Here is a 14434-nt window from a genome sequence, read left to right on the forward strand (position 1 = left end):
CCTTGTGCAATTATGTTAGCACATGAATAAATGTGTGAGTTTTCATGGAAAACGTGAAATTGCTTGGGTGACCCCAAACTTTTGACCAGTGGTGTATGTTATTATTATAAGATGAAAAACTGGACACTAAGTTGTGTTTTTTCAGACATCTGTTTAATATTTTAGGATTATTTCTACTCAGTTTTTGCAGTAAAGTCACAGTGTACAAATATTTGAAGTTCATGTTCGACACACAGACCCTATTCTTTAATTATTTAAGTTTTTTTTTATGTCTAAATGAATCAATCTAACTTCATGTTCATTGACAGCTCCTGTTAGCTAAGTGCCTCGTTGTCATAGCAACCGCAGACCCAAACATACAGAGGTTATGTAACTTTATTTTTATCTAATTACTTTATCCCATTTTAATAACTACAATACTGACAGGTATAAATGGTCAAAAAAGATAACCAAATAAAGAAAAGTGTTTTTCCACCGAGGTATTTTCCAGCTTTTAATGGGACGCCATGACTCCTAATGTAACTTGAGTCCCGAACAAGTTTTTGGGGGAACAGTTCAGGAACAAGATGGCTGTCCCGGGATAAGAAAAACGGTCTTTCTTTTTTCACGTAAACACGGCATTTTAGTGCAGTTTAGTATACGTACTTTACTAGCGAACAACTTTAACCGCTTTAAAGGCATCGCTTCGGAACTAAAGACGTCGTTTCTGGGACGGAATCGAAGTTTGTGTTTTCTTAACTTTTTTGTTTTAACGCTTAGTCGAGACTGAAAACTGCCGCAGCTGGTTATGAAGAGCTGGATGTCGTTACACAAATCTCCATATTGTGACTTTTACAGTCAGTGTGTCACGATTTATTGCTCGTTTGTGTAACTTTGAGAGTTATCAGATGCCCCGCACCAGATAGAGAAACTAGCTAACTGGACCATGAGTTCATCCCGAGTCAGACCCCAGCAGCCGCCGCAGAGCCAGACAGGCAGGTCGCCCAACAGACTCGACTCCAGCGAGGGCATAGAGATGGAGAACATCCAGCATCAAGACCTGGGGCTCGGAGGGGTCGCGGGCACCCCGTCCCCTCCGTCCAGACAAGCGTGGAGCCGGGATAACCCTGGGTTTGAACCCGAGGACGAGATTATGGAAGCCGACTGGCCTCAAGCGAGTCCAGGGAGGAGGTCGGTGTCCACGGCCTCCAGCAGCAGCTGCAGCAGCGGCCTGGGCAGCTACAACCGCGGGGGCAGCAGCACCCACATCCCCCGGGGAGGACTGTACCCGACCCCGACCCTGGATGCTCAGCAACAGGACAGGCATGAGCACCTCAGCTGTATGAAGCAGATACTCCAAAAAATCAGAAGTAAGGCTCTTTAAATGCAGCTTTTATGGTGATGATATAGACAAGTTTTGAATTGTTTTCTACAGAATGGCAACAAACAACTATCATTTCTAAATAATGTCATATTTTGGATTCTTAGGCTGTAAAATTAGCAGACCACAGTGCAATTATGATTAAACCCATTATTTTCCTACTATACATTGAAATAAAGAATCAAGTACAAAACATTGCGTTTATAATGACTTCAAGTGTCACTCTGTCTACACCTAAAAAAGACACTTACTGCAATTCAATACTAAATAGCAGCACTACTACTACTAATGGTAGTCATCATCTACTGAGCAGTTGGACATTTGATAGGTTGACTTAGAAAAATAATATAATTTTATTTTTGAAAGAAAAGTATTTTTTCAGTGAAGATAACATTAAATTAATCAGAAATCCAGGCTAGACATTGTTAATGTGGTAAATGACTATTCTAGCTGGAAACGGCTGATTTTTAATGGAATATCTACATAGGGGTACAGAGGAACATTTCCAGCAACCATCACTCCTGTGTTCTAATGCTACATTGTGTTAGTTAATAGTGTTGAAAGGCTAATTGATGATTAGAAAACCCTTGTGCAATTATGTTGAATAAAAGTGTGAGTTTTCATGGAAAACATGAAATTGTCTGAGTGACCCCAAACTTTTGAACAGTAGTGTAGGTTTTCTGATAAAAGTGTGTTGAGAGATGTAAACAAGCAAATACTATCTGTTGTGTAATATTTACATAATTTTGAACCTCAAGTGTTGCTGTTTTTACTGTTTTAAGCTCCACAGTGGAATATGAGTGGAACACACTGTGAATTTGACTGGAATAATTGTGTAATTAAGTCCCTCTGGCACTGCATGGAGGCTCGGTGGTCAGCACTGTTGCCTCACAGCTAGAAGATCCCCAGTTTGTGTTCCAGCCTGGGATCTTTCTTTGTGGAGTTTGCATGTTCTCCTTGAGCATGTGTGGGTTTCTCCAGGTTCTCCAGCTTTCTCCCACGGTCAAAAACATGCTGAGGTTAATTGGTGATTCTAAATTGTCCGTAGGTGTGAATGCGAGTCTGTATTTGTAGTCCTGTGGTAGACTGGTGTCCTGTCCAGGGTGTCCCCTGAGTCAGCTGAGATAGGCTTGAGTCCCCCACGGTGACCATACAGAGGGTTAAGCGATGTACAGATAATGGATGGATGAATGTCTCTCTGTATATTCTACCCACTGTATGTTGAAATGTTTCGTTTGCAGTCCTGTGGGGCACAGAGCTGATGGAGGACAGTGACAGCAGTCGAGAAAGGTACCTCAGGAACGTACTGAGAGAGATGCTCACGTACATCACATTCCTCATCACTCTTTGTATCTGTAAGTACACATTCAGAAATCTCACAGTGTTATGTTCTTTAGAGACAGCTCATTTGCAGTAAGCTGTGTTGCCAGCTTCATTATTGAGGAGTCAACCTGAGGAATCAGAAATCTACCAAACCATTCTCACATAAACTGATGTGATGCTTTTGATTATGATAATCTCTGGACTTCCTGCATGTCAAGTGAATAACTAAATATTACTTGTGGAGCCTCATCATGTGGTACAACATGACAGGCTGAAACTGTGTCCCTGTTTGATGCTGCCAATAATTCTAATTTAATGATTATTCATTATGTAGTGGCTTCACACTTCAAAAAACGTTAGCATGAATATATCACCTGGAATTGTGAGTGTGTTGTTAGTATGTAGGGTCTAAAATAAATCAGTTTATCTGTGAATGGTGGTGCAACAGAACTAGATTAAATAATTTGTTCTCTTCATTAAAGTTACATTTGCAGTTATATTCTAAAGGCACAGATTGATTGCTATGAACACTGCATCATTTGCTGTTAGTTACAAACAGAAAAACACATGGATTTCTCTGACAATGCAACAGAAAATATACTATTACTATTAATATTACACAAACAAACTTCACAAGTTACAGACTAAACATTCTCAGCTGGACATTAGGATATGTGGTATAAATATATCCTTGGACTGGACACGTAAAATAAATGCTTGTGTAATGAAGAATAGTTCTGGACTGAACCGACTGAAAGCTTTTTACAATGTGGCAACTTTTCTGTCGCTGAAAACTTATTTTCCACATTCACAGCGTAAACTTAATGAGTTTGGCAACTGAAAATCTAATCTCCAACATTTGTCAGGTCTTAAATACCAACAACAGCACAGATTTGTGGACCACATTTTGGGATGGCAGTGAGAATGAGAATATGTGGGATGAAGAGACTAACGGTGAAGTTTCTCTTCTCTGCTTTTGCCGCAACGAAAAATGCCAAAGTGCGGTTTAGGGTGGATCAGGAAATGATTTCCTGGCAGACATGATTAAGGCACATTTTGCCAGGCAGAGCTCAACTATTAAAAGCAGTTTTCAGAACTACTGTGGATGCTAGTGAGAATGGTAATGCCACAGTATGTATGTAGTATGTGTGGAAAGTATATTTAATCTAATTTTGAGTTTAGATTTTGTGTTCATATAGTCTTTGCAGGGTCACAGTGGATGCAAACAGCACAGTTATGTATGTTCAATGCATTTAGTCACTCTCTTGTAGCTGATGTGTTGTTGTTGTTGTCAGTGCTACTTTTGTTTCTTTCTTTTCTACATGCACTCAGTAATAGTTATATTCTGATTTGCTCTGCAGTGACCTATGGGATGGTGAGTGCCAATATGTACTATTATACCAAAGTCATGTCTCAGCTTTTCCTGGACACGCCGCTGTCTGCTGGGGATCCTTCAACCTTTAGGAGCCTCGCAACTATGGAGGATTTCTGGAAGGTAAATTGGAACATTTTTTCTCTGGTTCAGGCAAAATTATTTGTCTGGCAACGTCCAGTGTCTTTTCGCCTAAGCTGTACATTTTATCAGTGTGTTACATCTTTAGACAGTAAGGTTCAGCAGACTTTAAGCATTTAGACTTTAAGCATTTAGAGGAATAGTCTGCCATTTTTGGATTTATTTGCTTTTTTGCTGCAAGTTGCATCCCGATTGTTCTACAACAGGGGTGTCAAACGAGAATGCTTCTCTCTGGCCTCTTGTGTGCCACACTCCTGATTGTTCTACACTTTTAGTTCGCAGAGGGGCCCTTCCTCAACGGCATGTACTGGGAGGTGTGGTACAACAATAAGAGCCTGCCAGAGAATCAGAGTTTCATCTACTATGAGAACCTTCTCCTCGGGGTGCCGCGGCTCCGGCAGGTCAAAGTTCGCAACGAGTCCTGCTCCATCCACGAAGATCTGAGGGACGAGGTCCAGGACTGCTACAACATATACACGCCAACCAACGAGGACACCGCAGCCTTCGGCCCCAAGAATGGGACTGCGTAAGTCAATGCATTTAAATAGTCTGAAGAAATCAGTGGAATTGGATAAAATTTGTGAGAAAGAATGAAGAAATGTCTACATCCTAAATGTTACCTTCCTGATGTCTGTCAGATGGGTGTACACCACGGAGAGTGAGATGAATGGCAGCAGTTACTGGGGTCAGGTGTCTAAATATGGAGGTGGAGGATACTACCAGGACTTGTCTCGTACCAAAGAGGAGTCAACCATCCAACTGCAGTTTCTCAAAGACCACTTGTGGCTGGACAGAGGCTCCAGAGCGGTGTTCCTTGATTTCTCTGTCTACAATGGGAACATAAACCTTTTCTGCATCGCCAGGTAACAATCATCGGTTCCATCAAACCCATCCATCCATTTTCTATACACCGCTTAATCCTCTGTGGGGTTGTGGGGGGCGCTAGAGCCTGTCACAGCTGACTTAAAGCAAACCATCAAACCCATATAGAGTGAAATTATGGACAGCAACCAACTATCATTTTGGTATGGTACAAAGGCATATACAGAACAGTAATGAGAGAACAATAGCACCCTGCACGAAAAACTTGTGCATCAAATGTCACTTAAGCACTATCTTAAAGAAGACACTTATTTTACACTGTATATGGATTATCTGAATACAATGGTCCCTTGTCCATGGCGGGGGTTGGGTTCCACAACCCCCTCGCTATAGGCGAATTTATTTATATTTTAAGGAGTTCCACCTTTTCTGCAATGGTAAGCATCTTCCTCTGGTGCTTGGGTTCAGTGCCAGAAGCCTTAGAAGGCAGAGAACATTTGATCGACATCGTTGGGCTTAAAATAAATAAATTTTTTAAGGAAAATTTCACCAAAACACAACACCGCAGAGCAACAGTATGATGTGAAATGGATAAGGCGAGATGCTGAACGCTGCTGCACACGAGAGACGGAGAAGACTGATGCTACGGTCGCTGAGCCAATCAGCACCCAGTGCTGTACAATACGCATTTTTTCTTTTGATTTAATATTCTTTTAATATGTTTTAATTATTATTTTTATATTGATATAAATTTTTTAGGGTTAGGGTTAAAAAATGCTTACTTTACCGCAAAAATAATTAAAATAATGAATGTATAAAAATACCTTGCAGCTAAAAGACCCCAGTTTGCTTCCCGGACTTCCCGAAATCTTTCTGCATGGAGTTTGCATGTTCTCCCTGTGCATGTGTTGGTTTTCTCCGGGTTCTCCGGCTTCCTCTCACAGTCCAAAAACATGCTGAGGTTAATTGGTAACTCTAATTTGTCTGTAGGTGTGAACGTGAGTGTGATTGTTTGTCTCTATGTGTAGCCCAGTGATAGACTGGTGACCTGTCCAGGTGTTCCCTGCCTTCACCCTAAGTCAGCTGGGATAGACTCCAGCCCCCTGCAACCCTAATAAGGATTAGGCGATGTATAGATAATGGATGGATGGATTTCCTTCCATTGTTAAAATCACAAACAGGGAAAAGCAGCACTCATTCTTTACTTATTATCAGCCTAATTCTTAATTTACACACTTTATTGTTTAATAACCTCCCCAGCTTGCAGCCACTATTGTATGAATAACAGAACGGTTGGTGCCTTTGTCAGGTTGTTGGTGGAGTTCCCTGCTACTGGCGGGGTGGTAACCTCCTGGCAGTTCCAAACAGTGCGTCTGATAAGATATGTGTCCAGCTGGGACTACTTTGTGGGTGTGTGTGAAGTGGCATTCTGCCTGTTCATCCTCTACTATGTGGTGGAAGAAGTGCTGGAGATCCGCATCCACCGCCTGCATTATTTCAAGAGCCTGTGGAACTGTCTTGATGTTCTCATTGTCGCCGTGAGTATCAAGGTGGGATTATTGAAGCTAAACTCCAATCAGTTAGATTCTAATAGACACTTATTGTCTTTCTTCAGTTGAGTGTTGTTGCCATCATCATGAATATAACCCGAACAGCCATGGTTGGAAACCTGCTCAAAGGCCTCTTGGAGAACCACACTGCCCACCCCAGCTTTGAGCCTTTGGCCAATCTGCAGGTCCAGTTTAACAACATGGCTGCGGTTATCATCTTTTTTTCCTGGGTCAAGGTATAAATCTCATCTCTTCAGTTCATAATCACAGTCGACACCACCTTAGCAGACACTCAGTGGAACAGAGCTTCCGTGGAGTCCACTAATGCCCACACTTCGTCATTTCTCACTTTCTCACAGCTTTTTAAGTTCATCAACTTCAATAAGACCATGAGTCAGCTGTCCAGCACTATGTCTCGCTGTGCCAAGGACCTCGTGGGTTTCGCCATCATGTTCTTCATCATCTTCCTGGCGTATGCTCAGCTGGCCTACTTGGTGTTTGGAACTCAAGTCAACGATTTTAGCACTTTCCAAGCCAGCATGTAAGAGCATTCAAAGTTTAGTCCACAAATGTCATTTCCTGCTGTTATTCTTTTTGATGTTCAAATGTTCTGTTGTAGATTCACTCAGTTCCGTATTATCCTGGGAGACTTCAACTTCTCAGAGATTGAGGAGGCAAATCCAGTCCTCGGACCCATCTACTTTACAACCTTTGTCTTCTTCATTTTCTTTATTCTTATGGTGAGTAGGGGATTCATGTGTAGAAGAAGTAGTTGTGTCCTGCCCATGACTAATGCAACAATGTTTTTTCTTTTTTTTCCGTATAGAACATGTTCTTGGCCATCATCAATGACACATACTCTGAGGTGAAGGCCGACATGTCCCAGCAGAGGTCTGAGTTGGAAATGACTGACCTCATTAGGAAGGTATTAAACTACATGAGCCATTTATTTTGGCTACATTGATTTCCATTAAGTCAGCCTACCAATAATGACAGAACGGAAAATCACAGTGCACACTCCTTGAAGTTTTCTCAGGAGCTGCTCCAAACACTGCAGGTTGTTGGAATCTGCTTAGAATCACAGCTGTAGGAAAGGTCTTTGTAGAAACTGAAAACCAAAATGGTATCAAAGTGCGTCAGCGGAGAAGTCCTGATAAGTTCGCAGTGGTCGATTTGTAGTAGGATCGTAATCACGTGATCATCAGCAGCCAGCTGATGTAGTGGTCTCTTGTTGTCATAGTTACAGTGACGCCTTACCGCTATCTCGCAATGATACAGAAATCTTTAACAAATCCATGGATCCAGACTATAAGCTGTATCACTGCCAAAATCTAATCATGTGGTCCTTGTGTCATTTCTGACCTTCCCTGCTAACAGACAGACAGACAAACAGACGGACAAACGTACGCAGATCGTCACATAACTCTGCCATTCCTTGGTGGAGTAACAAGTTCATGAAAGTCTCGCATGTTCCCAGAGTGTGTCTTTCAAGTTTCAGCTCTACATGCTGCACATATTGTTCATTCTCAGGTGCCTATTTTAGCCTCTTTCAGTGTCTAAACCTTTAAATCAAACTGAGCTGCTGCTGCTGCTGCTGACACCTCTTTCAGAAGATGGTCTGGTCTCACTTCCTGATCTGTGGAGAAAAGAAGAAACCGGAGGATGGTCTTTTTGTGTCTCTCTAGACACACTAGTTCAAAAACAATGAAAAACTCTACTTTGCACATTTTAGCAATTCACATCTCAAGTCCTTTCTGAAAAAAGAAGAATAAACGGCTGTACTGCAGGGTACCACCTGTAATGTATGTTAAGAATATCCATTGTGCCAGATTCCTGCAGTCAAAATATGTCTTTCTGTCTTTGTTGTTACATAACATTTTGCAAGTGACCTGTTTAAATAGGTTTAAATGTAGTTTGAAGTATTTCTTTAACTGCCTTCCCTCAGGGTTGTAACAAAGCTTTGATCAAATTGAGACTAAAGAAGACGGCGGTAGACGACATCTCAGACAGTTTGCGTCAAGCCGGGGGGAAACTGAACTTTGATGAACTCCGTCAGGATCTAAAAGGGTGAAGAAAACTATCAACTATTATTATATTAAACCAGTGCTGATGCTGTGTTGAATATCAAACAAATGCAACCTGTCCTCAGTGTGTTTGGTTTCTTTACTTTCTCAGAAAGGGCCACACAGATGCAGAGATTCAGGCCATCTTCGCCAAGTATGATCACGATGGTGACCAGGAGCTGACAGAACATGAACACCAGCAGATGAGAGACGACCTGGAGAAAGAGAGAGTGAGTGATGAAGCCAACAGCTTGTTTCCTTTGTCAAACAAACATCTTTGGTTTTAGTAACTGATTGGAAATGAATGGAAATAACAGCATAGCCTACATACACTACCGTTCAAAAGTTTGGAGTCACTTAGAAATGTCCTTATTTTTGAAAGAAAAGCAGTTTTTTGAATGAAGATAACATTAAATGAATCAGAAATACAGTCTAGACATTGTTAATGTGGTAAATGACTATTCTAGCTGGAAAAGGCTGATTTTTAATGGAATATCTCCATAGAGGTACAGAGGAACATTTCCAGCAACCATCACTCCTGTGTTCTAATGCTACATTGTGTTAGCTAATGGTGTTGAAAGGCTAATTGATGATTAGAAAACCCTCAGCACCTGCAGATGCTCAGTGTCTTTCTGCTCGTATGCTAGGAGGACTTGGATCTGGAACGCAATTCGCTGACTCGACCCAGCAGTGGGCGGAGCTTCCCTCGTACCCAGGACGACTCGGAGGAGGACGACGACGAGGACAGCGGTCACAGTTCCCGTCGCCGTGGCAGCAGCTCAGGGGGCGTCTCATATGAGGAATTTCAAGTGTATGAAACTTTAAATTTTTTATCAAACACACAAATCAATCAATAGCAATAGTTTCAAAAAAATGATGACAAAAATGCAGTTCAGCCTCAGGAACAAGAGTGGCAATATTCTTGCAAAAACCTCTGCTGACCTAAATTTAGTAGCTATCAGTTCTTGGTGAAACTTTGTGCTGCTGATGTATAGGGTGAGGGTGGGGGGTGGGCATTAAACCTAATATATGTATTCTGGCCTGCAACAAATGATTAATTTTATTATAGATCAGGGTTGTCAAACTCATCTTCGTTCTGGGGCCACATTCTGGGGCCAATTTGATCTCAAGTGATCATTGAAATCACAGCATAATAACCTATAAACAGCAACATTTTTTTCCCTTTGTTTTAGTGCAAAAAAGTACATTCTGAAAATGTTCACATTTAAGGAATTGCTTTTTTACAAAACATTATGAACAACCTGAAATTTCAACAACATTATGCCTCATTTTACCATTTACACATTACAACTTACAGATCACAGAGTATCTATAAAGACACAAAACATTTAGTCATCTGGAAATGAACAATGCAGTATTTTAGTTTGTGATCAACACGACAAAAGTCAGACAAAAACAACAAAAACGAGACAAAATATTACAAAAAGGAGACACAAAACAACAATGAACAATGAACAACCTTTGACAACATTTGACACCCCTATTATAGATTAATCCACCATAGATTTTCTCCATTAATCGGTTCAGTGCTTGGTCTGTAAAAAAAAATACATCAAGGTGGTGTCCTTAGATCGTTTGTGGGACTCAATGTCAAATCATTTTTTTACAATAAAGTTCAATAAATAACACTTTATTATCATAGAAAAAAGTTTAAAACAGAAAAACTGCAGTTTTTCTGATCTGAGCAGGCAGAACTAGTGAATTGTGAAAATGTTTTGAACATTTTTAGCTCTACATAGAAATCTAAACCTGTGACATTACATTTTCAAAGCTGATAGTAAAATAGATAGTTTTAGTTTCAAAATGTTATAATACTTTTGTTCTCTTGATTCTTCTGAACCAAAAAAACCCAACATAAATATTCTATATGAATCCCTTAAAGTTGGTTATCAAAGAAAGCAAACACTGAGCACTGAGGCTGAAATCATCTGATAATGTTGGCCCGCTGATAAATCAGTCCCTCCTCAGTTTTTGTCATGTAACATATGTAATGACTTTTTCATACTGATCTGAATGACAGCAACTGGACTCGTACATCATATTTAACATGCAATTTGATAAGAGACTTAACTGCTGTGTTTCTGTCAGGCTGGTGAGACGTGTGGACAGGATGGAGCACTCTATCGGCAGCATCGTGTCCAAGATAGATGCCGTGATCGTGAAGCTGGAAGCCATGGAGAGGGCCAAACTTAAAAGAAGAGACGTGCTCGGCAGGCTGCTGGACGGAGTCATGGAGGTGAGATGCGGTGGATGCAAGCAGCTACATGCACTTAAAAGAGCAGTGAGTAGAATTCAGCTTTAGCAGAAATAGAATTAATTTGTATATCACCTGAAACTTCAAATTGTACCGTTCCCTTGGCTTAGAATGAGCCCTCCATTTAAGATACGACTTTGCAGTCATTGCAGAGTACAATGAAATGCAGTCTTTTTGCATATCCCAGCTTATGTCACTCGGTGAGCACATAGAGTTAAAGGTCTAACAGCCTGACAGTGTTGGGTTTTGAACTCGACTCTCTGTATCTCAAAGCCTTAATGGCTGAACAATGAAGACCCAAAACTCTTCCCAACTGCTGAAAACCGGGACTGAACCAAGAACCTTTAGATCTTCAGTCCAGCTCTCCCAACTGAGCTGGTTGGGCCCAGAGTAGTGGATCATCCTCCACAGAACCAGAGCATCTCTGCTCAATATTATCGTATTAATAGTAGATCACATGGTCATGATGAGTGCAGAGGGACCAAGAAAAGCCCTCAGAGAGCACAGTACAGTGTATGATTTCTGACAAATGAAATCTTTAAACAACTGGTGGTTCGCACCGGTGGATTTATAGTAGGATCGGAATCAAGTGATCATCAGCTGCCTGCTGAAGATCACATGATTGCGATCCTACTATAAATCCACCGGTGCTGACTTATCCGAGGGAAATGATACAAAGAACAATTTAATCAATTGTTTTTTGTATCATTTCCGACGGATGAAATCTTTAATAAAAAATGACCTTACGCTGAGCACAGGTGTGTGTTATACATGTGTACGTTATGTACGGATACCGAATCACGTGACCTAAATATGTAGCGGGCAGCGGGAATTGATGAGACTCAGAAACACCCCCACAATTTAATCAATTGTTCCTTGTATCTTTTCTGACGGATAAGTCCCGATAAAGGCTGGGTTATGCTTTCCGCGCGAACGAGACACGTGGAAATGAGACGCTTGGAAATCCGCTCGAGAGACCGTGTGTCTGTCACTTTATGCTCCATGCGGCATCTGCTCCCAAACTGCAGGGGGCAGTGTATCACAAACACATGTCTACCTAATTTACTCTAGTACTAAACTAGAGTAGAAGAAGTTTGCCATCGTTAACACCACTTACAACATGGCATTTTACCGAATAGCTGCATTTCAGCTGTTTTAATTTCACACCATGAATTGTTCATAATTCGGTTGTCACAGTGATCTTTGTGTGATGAATCATATAAATGCTTGTATTTCTGAACTTCTTCTGCTAGGAGCTCCTGTTCTTCTGCCAGCTTTCCGCGTCTCCATCCGCGTAGTTAGAAAAATTTTGAGGTGCGTGACACAGAAATTTTCCGCTTAAGAAGGGCCGTGTGAGGGGGTGTGGCTGTTAAAATGATGTAATTTGTCCTCAAGGAGCCGCACGGACCTCACAGACGCAGCAAGCATAAAACAAGCTGAAGTCCACAGCGGTGGATTTGTAGTAGGATCACAATCATGTGATCGTCGGCAGGCAGCTGACGTAGTGTTCACTTGTTGTCATAGTTACAGTGACGCTGTGCCGCTATCTGGCAGTGATACAGAAATCTGTAACAAATCCGTGGATCCAGACTATAAGCACTGCCATCATCTAATCACTTGGTCCTTGTGTCATTTCTGACCTTCTCTGAAAATAATCCATATCTGTTACTCCGTTTTTGAGTAATGTAGCGAACAGACAGACAACCAATCGTTACGTAACTCCTTGGCGAAGTAATAAAAATGCCAGGCTTCCATAAGGTTGGGTATTGTGCTACATTGCTACTACAGTGCATCCTGCTCACTGAACGTAAACATCGTGTCCGACTTTAATGTGTTTTTTGTTCAGGATGAGCGTCTGGGTCGGGACACGGACGCCCACAGGGAGCAGACGGACCGGCTGGTGAGGGAGGAACTGGAGCGCTGGGAGTCTGATGACATGGTCTCACAGGTTAGCCACCCTCAGACAGCCACTCCTGTCGGCCCTCGGCCTCGTCCCTCATCCTCTCTGTCCACCGACGGCCTCGACATGGGCACAAACGGAAGCAGTCACGTGTGAAGACGTGGCCCACTGAAGAATATTCCACTCTATCGGAAACCTCCCTGAAGCAGAGCAAGTACCTGAACATGTCATACTACACCTTATTGAAGAAGGACAAAGTACCTCACCTCGAATACTAAAGCACTGACAGTGAGCGAGGTTCTCACCTGAACGTGTTCGTAAATCTATCTAGCAGACAGTATTACTTTGATAGATGATGAAACATGAAATACATGAGATGTTGAAGAATCATGTAGGATTTGCAGCACAGCGTCCATCCCAGTATTACACACATGTACCAGCCTGTATGATTTTAATATCCTCACCTGCTTCTGATCACTGTATCCACACATCTAGGCATTTACACAAATACTCCAAAGGCATTTCTATCAAAGTTAATTTTGCTGATTATTTTTCCACCATTTTAATATACACTAGGTACAAGTGTGGCACATTCTGTCATATTTACTCATCTTCTGTTCAACTAAGCTTCAGATTAATGATCTTATCGTTTTATGATACGTATTGTAACTTGAAACAAACTTCAATTTGGAGTGCGTCAGTGTTCATGGGAAACCCATGCATTTATTATTTTTTCCCTGTGCCTTACTTATTTTTACAATCTATTCTTTTTGTAATCTGTTTTGCCAAATAAAGTGTTCTTAAAATACATTGACTTGTTCATTTGGATTGGAAACAAACAAACCACAAGATTGGAATCCTTCTCAAAAATATAGATCTAAGTACAGATGGTTATTGATAATAGCATCAGATGCTAGTTATAATAGACTAATTAGAAAATTAACTGCAGAAATAATCTGACGCATTAAGTATATTTGAGGGGTGCGTATAATTGTTTATTGAATATACACAGCCACAACTACTCATTTAATCTTTATTTTCATGACTATTTACATTGTAGATTCTCACTGAAGGCATCAAAACTCTGAATGAACACACATGGAATTATGTAGGAAACAAAAGTGTGAAATAAGTCAAAACATGTTTTATACTTTAGATTCTTCAAAGTAGCCACCCTTTGCTTTGATTACAGCTTTACACACTCTTGGCATTCTCTCCATGAGCTTCATGAAGTAGTCACCTGAAACAGTTTTCACTTCACAGGTGTGTCTTGTCAAGGTTCATTTGTGGAATTTCTTGCCTTCTTAATGGGGTTGGGACCATCAGTTGTGTTGTGCAGAAGTCAGGTTGGTACACAGTTGACATCCCTATTAGACAACTGTTAGAATTCATATTATGGCAAGAACCAATCAGCTAAGTAAAGAGAAACAACAGTCCATCATTACTTTAAGAACTGAAGGTCAGTCAGTCTGGAAAACTGCAAAAACTTTGAATGTATCCCGAAGTGTAGTCATAAAAACCATCAAGCTACGACCAAACTGGCTCACATGAGGACCACCCCAGGAAAGGAAGACCAAGAGTCTCCTCTGCTGCTGAGGAGAAGTTCATCCCAGCCTCCAGCCTCAGAA

General features: G+C 41.2%; 1 protein-coding gene across 1 annotated transcript; it reads left to right on the forward strand.

Annotated features, from left to right (window-relative positions):
- The first annotated feature begins 540 nt into the window (after nt 1–540).
- pkd2 (polycystic kidney disease 2) lies at nt 541–13616 on the forward strand. The gene is made up of 15 exons (XM_023291472.3): nt 541–1349; nt 2602–2715; nt 4045–4178; nt 4472–4722; nt 4835–5059; nt 6328–6556; nt 6634–6804; nt 6928–7109; nt 7188–7308; nt 7395–7493; nt 8514–8635; nt 8744–8861; nt 9279–9442; nt 10741–10888; nt 12753–13616. The coding sequence occupies exons 1-15, from the start codon at nt 926–928 to the stop codon at nt 12960–12962; spliced, it is 2712 nt and encodes a 903-aa protein (XP_023147240.3). The 5' UTR covers nt 541–925; the 3' UTR covers nt 12963–13616.
- Nucleotides 13617–14434: the final 818 nt, after the last annotated feature.

Source organism: Amphiprion ocellaris, chromosome 4 (assembly GCF_022539595.1).
Source record: "Amphiprion ocellaris isolate individual 3 ecotype Okinawa chromosome 4, ASM2253959v1, whole genome shotgun sequence".
Classification (NCBI taxonomy): Eukaryota; Metazoa; Chordata; class Actinopteri; family Pomacentridae; genus Amphiprion; species Amphiprion ocellaris.